This window comes from Nicotiana attenuata, chromosome 2 (genome assembly GCF_001879085.1).
Source record: "Nicotiana attenuata strain UT chromosome 2, NIATTr2, whole genome shotgun sequence".
Classification (NCBI taxonomy): domain Eukaryota; kingdom Viridiplantae; phylum Streptophyta; class Magnoliopsida; order Solanales; family Solanaceae; genus Nicotiana; species Nicotiana attenuata.
This window is the reverse complement of record NC_031990.1, coordinates 72,344,626-72,350,625: the sequence shown is the minus strand read 5'-3', so window position 1 is coordinate 72,350,625 and position 6,000 is coordinate 72,344,626. Positions and strand designations below refer to the sequence as shown.

Genomic DNA, 6,000 nt, shown 5'->3' with positions numbered 1-6,000 from the left:
AGTCATCTTCAACTTGCTTTTAAATAAAGGTTCTGAGAATGATAAGCCATGCACGTTTATATGCTAAAAAGGAAAGCTCAGATGATCCTTTTTTCAAGCTTTGGAATTAACGCCAAAAGGTGAGTTATCGAACTAGCCTCATAACAAAGGAAAGGGGAGTATATATGCCTTTTCGATCTTTCTTATATCTATTTTTTCTACTCTTTTTTTTTTCTTTCTGAAGTTCGCCGGTTTATGTTAGGAATATAATGTTTTAATGTTCATTTTTTCCCTTATTTTTGAATAAAAAATATGTTCACCTCACGAGCACAAGCTATCGTCTTAATAAAGTCTAGTCCCTTAACAGGAGGCTGTTGTCTTTTGGCTACGAATTCTCTATAACTTTTAATACTGAGTATGAATTAACTTATTTATATCTCAATAAATACTCGGTTTGAACCTATAATTTAAACTTATTAAATTTAAATTCTGAATCCACTTCCGTCTCGAAGGATGGAGACTCCGAAGTAAAATAGAATTTTCTTCAACAATGTTATAGGAGTAGTTAATATTGGTCCATCGTGCCTGGGTCACTCTATGCCTTAAGCGCCGCAATCATTAATTGGTGCACAGGACGTCTTTACTACCTATATATAGGATTTGGTTTATACGCCCCGATGTTCTAAAATAATTTGCACAGTGTTATTTAACGTTTTATAATAGATTGTCCTTTTATTTTTCAGATAATTAATCTCACTTCATATGGACAGCTATATGTTAATATTTATTTTAGGTAGCTTGTTTGTGTTTTAAAAAAATTAGATTTTCTTTATACGTAAGTTAATGTTTGTTGTTATTGCTTCTTTTTATTTTTCCTTGAGCCGTGAGACTATCGGAAACAGTCTCTCTACCTTTTCAAAATAGCTAAGGTCCGCGTATACACTATTTTCCCAAACCCCCGCTAATGGAATTACACTGCGTTTGTTGTTTGTTTTGTATAGAAGTTAAGCCCCTGTACACAATCCATTCTTTAGAGTTACCATCTAAAGACCAAAATGATGTTATATATATTCTCATTCTCCAGCAAATATATTCTTGGCCTTGACTCAAAAATCAAAACTACGTTCAAAAAGTTGGCTTTTATGAACTTTAATAGAGACTGGAGACATACATAAATTTTAAAAGGGAAAGTTCTAAAATTTTCATGACTTGATCAGCACATTGTGCCGTTGCTTATATTGATGAAATTTAGAGGGAGGGGAGTGTTGTTTGTTTAAGTTAACGCAGAATGGTAAGTAATCAATAAAATAATTTGTTGGCCTCTGAAAAGAAGCTGCTCAATTAGTAATGAATCATTCAAATCTTAACTCATTAATTAATCCCATTTGTCATTTTTTTACAATCACTTATTTTCCCGTTCATGATATGTCACTTATGAGAAATAGTCAATCATATACTTCTTGAGGCCTCATTTGTTTCATCTTCAAATATTGGTATTACAAAAACAATAAACCAGTGTAATCTCACAAGTAGGTTCTGAGGAGGATAGTGAGTATGGAACCTTACCCCTATCTTATGCAGATAGAGATGTTGTTTTCGATTGACATTCGGCTCGAAGCAAGCATACAAAATCACAATAGTATATAGAAAAAATGCAGTAGTGTAAAACTTGTAATATTGGTATTATTGTATATAATTCATTAAGAAAAAATAAAATGGTTGAGATGTAGGGAAATGGCGAAATATATTTTGTATGTTCACTATGATCTATTAACGTAACGAAGCTGATCGAAAACTAGATATCCTTTAAGTACTTAGTCAGTATCATCTACTACTTTAATAAATATACGTGACAATTAAATAAGGAAAGGACGGCGTTCCTTCTTACTTTAATTTGTTTGCCATGCAAAAGAGTAACTCAATTATTAGCCAACTTCAGCTACACAAAATTAAAATTCTACTCCTCTATTCGCTATATATAGCTTCAACTTATTTAACTTGGCATCATTATGCATGTAATACTGTTTTCATTAAATGCCATATGCTTTACAAATATTCACATTGAGAAACATGGACTAGGAGTAACACTTGACAAATTTGTAATTTTTTTGAGACGATATAAAATTATTTGGAAGTCCCATATGAATTGAGTTAATCTTTGCAAATGACTGTCTTGTACAAAATGAGAAAGGGGTTCGTTTTCTTTAATCCAATATAGCGAACAGTGCTTTCTTTAGTCGTTCTTTAGGCACAATAGCAGTCACTAGATGAATAAATGTTGATGCATCCAAATTTAGGAGTGGCAAATGGGTGGGTCGGATCAAATATGGGCAGATCGAAAATGAGTAATTCAAAAACGGATAATTATATCTGACGGGATTCATATTCAATACATATAGAAAATGGGTTAACTGGGATAATATAGATATCCATATTATTCATGATTTTTTTAGTATGATCACTTTTGGGAGAATTCCTAGTCTCCAAACTTGAGAAACTCCAATTTGAGTCTTTGCAAAAGTAAAAGTTAAACCCATTAGTTATCCATTTTTAAGTGGATAATATATGGATTTCATCCATATTCAACCCATTTTTAAAAGTTTTTTGTCCAACCCATTTTTTAGTAGATAATATGGATGGATAACTATTTTTTCAAAGCATTTTTCCACCACTACATCAACTATACATATATTTCATAGATTGGGAACGAGTTTTAGCTTGAAACTTAACCTTAAACACATAAAACCACACCAATATTTTGCCATAACTTCATGAATATATATAGTTCCAAGCAAATAACGCTAAAAAGCTAGCCTACTCAAGTATTACACTTAACTGAAACAAAAGAGGATAAGAAACCCCAGTACAACCATAAACTAGAAAATAAAATGCAATGGAAATCTCATAAAAACTTCTTTCAGTCTTCATATCTCCTAATACTAGGGAATGAACTTATGACTGTCTATCTTCAAACTCTTCCCAGTTACTTTCATGAGGTCCACATGAGCTTGAAGAAGTACCAAAATGCGATGAAAATCTCATAAAAACTTCTTCTTCTTGCTTGTAACTTGATTGTAATGTCAAAGCTGGCAATTCTGATAATGTACTGTTAGATGATGATTGCGAAAAATCAAAAGAATCAGATAACTGCTGATTATAACTTGGCGAGACGCCGAAGTTTAAATCAGTAATATTGCTGTCACTCTGAAGAAGCTGAGCATAGTGATGTAAACTAGGATAATGTTCTTGAAAAGGGAGAGGATGATTATTATTGGAGGTAGTTGGAATATATTGTTGGGCAACAATATTATTAGGCAAGTGGTGATGATCTTGACTAGTAGCAGTAGTAAGGTATTGAAATTTGCCTTGAACTCTTTCAGGGAAGTTGAGTTTGGCTTTGTTGCCTTTGAATCTGAGAGCTGCTTCATCATAGGCAAGTGCTGCAGCCTCAGCAGTTTCAAAAGTGCCAAGCCATACTCTAGCTGCTTTCTTTGGATCTCGGATTTCGGCTGCCCATTTTCCCCATGGTCTTTGCCTCACTCCTCTATACCTTTTTCTTCTCGAATTCCCTTCACACATACATATACTGTTATAGAGAGATCTGACTATTTATATAACCATTCATAAACATGGGATTAATAACTTAATAATACTCCACTACTTCTATAGATTATCCGCTACAGAAGGATAAGGTACATTGATAGTGTTTTTTTTTTTTTTTTGGAATTTCAATGTATATAAGTTAAATCCTACTCCTATTAAAAATACTTGATTAGATTTGTTGTGATGTTGATAACCTAGGTCGGTGTAACTCTAGGAAGAAATTGAACTAGTTGAAGTTAACTGCTACCTAAAGTTCCTTTTTTCTTTTTCCCTCGTAGTCTTTGTTTTCCTTTCTCTTTATTTCTTTTGCTTCGAAGAAATTTAGTGGGAAGAATGAAGGAAACAATCAGTTTATTTCCATTTTGGGGAATTACAAACTAGAAGGTCAATTAATTAAGGACGCCACCCAAAGTGGTCATGAACAAGATATTAATGAGATGCATAATTAGGTTATATAGACTAATAAAAATATGTATCGGCTTGCGAAAAAAGTAATGAGTCAGATAACACATCTAATTAAATATGGTCATCTTTTTGGAAATCACTTGTCATCCAATGAAGATGATAAACAACTTACAGAAATAGGTTGTTTATTTTTTTTAAAAAGGTGGATCTTGGATCTAACTCAATTTTGGAACTAACTTAATAGGTTAGCATCATTCAAGATTATATAAGGAGACGACGACAACTCACTCCCTAACGTGAGACACTTAACAATAATATATCCAGTGTAATAATCTCATAAATAGGTCCGGAGAGTGGGGAGGGTAGTGTGTACCTTGATCCTCATGAATAGATTGAGATTGGTTTTGGAGAGCTACAGCAGACTGAGGTAGGGTTAATGGAGTAACATTAGCAGAAGAAGAATGGGTGGTACTGTTTCCAATAACTTGAGAAAGGACAGAAACCATAGCAGACATGTCATGCTGAGATCGAGCTGATGAGTATATATTATAGGGCTCCTCTTGAAGTTGAGGATGATCAATATTATCATTATTCTCTTTCTCTTCCATTTCATTGGATGAACAGTCCCCTCTTTCCATGCCTTGGATCCACTGTTTTTGACTCTTTAGTTTCTTCTAATAAAACTCTAGCTTTAATCTGTTTAAGCAACCAAACCCAAAGTAAATGAAACAAGAAGGAGGTCCACAAGGAATATCGGGGAAGAAGAGTAGGAAGAGGAAGAAGAAGAAGAAGATATTAGGGTTTACTATTCTTGCTTTTTATATCCGAATGTGAATACTTTAACTTAGTGTGGACTATACTATGGTCTATAAGAGAATTGTGCGGTCCTACTTTTTTTTGGGATGCCTGTGTAATTATTTCACATAAAGAACAATATGAATATCCATCTGTTTCTGCTTTCTTCTAATTTTCTTACATTCATATGGGACAAAAGGTAGTGTTTGCGCCAAAATTTCGAAGAAGATTTTCTGGAAATTTAATTTCTTAAAGATTTTGCATAAAAATGTTTTTCTACTTAACATAAAGAAAAGAGATTTTTTTTTAGCTTTTGCAAAAACTCAAAAATTGCTAAAAACTTTTTTTCATCGTTTGCAAAAGCTGAAGGAAAAAACTTTTTTGGTGTTTGATTGATAGCAAAAAAAATATATTAAAAAGGATATTCTTAGATAAGAAACCAGGTTATGAAATTTAATTAAGTACAATAATGCTATTAATAAAATTTGACAAATAATTTATAGGACTTGTAGAAAAAGAAAGATAATACTCATATAACTAGAGAGGATATCTGTTAATTATAGAGGTATTTATACTGTAAGAAGAAGAAGAGGAAGAAGAGGAGATATCGCCAGGAGAAAACAAGGCGAAATTAGCTAGCAATTTCTATTATATTTCATTAATATATTTAAAATTTATCTTACTTCATCATGAATTTCCTTTTATATCTAAATCTAAGAGTACACTTGGTTGATATCATTCTATACTACTGGTACTCGAAGATTAAAGGAAGGATAAACTAAGTGAGCGAAATTAAATCTTGTTGAATTGCTTCACAACAGCAAAATTTCCATATCTTAGTAAATTATGTTGGACGGTAACAGCAAGTCAGCGACCTGAAACTAGAGGTTTTAAGAACGTAATATGGCACCCCTTGGCCCTTGCTTTTACAAAACTTATAAAACCGCACCTCCATGAAAGAGCCATCATTTTGGCGAAAAGCAAAATACTCATTTCGTCTGTGTTATATTTATTTAAGCATATTATTAAGATTAAAATTTGCAATTTTTTTTTTTTTCGAATGAAGCTGGGTCCACAGCAAACGGTAAATTGATTTTTATTTGGACTTGATTATTGTACATAATAACTATTGCAAGGAATCATCATCAAAAGGAATTAACAAATGTTTAAAGAACCAAGCATTTTTCTCCACAAATTTTGAACAATTTCAAATTGAGA

General features: G+C 32.5%; 1 protein-coding gene across 1 annotated transcript; it reads right to left on the bottom strand.

Moving 5' to 3' along the window:
* Positions 2,710-4,888, bottom strand: LOC109223031 (ethylene-responsive transcription factor ERF113-like). The gene is made up of 2 exons (XM_019387292.1): positions 4,361-4,888; positions 2,710-3,548 (listed from the first exon to the last, which is right to left on the bottom strand). The coding sequence occupies exons 1-2, from the start codon at positions 4,623-4,625 to the stop codon at positions 2,932-2,934; spliced, it is 882 nt and encodes a 293-aa protein (XP_019242837.1). The 5' UTR covers positions 4,626-4,888; the 3' UTR covers positions 2,710-2,931.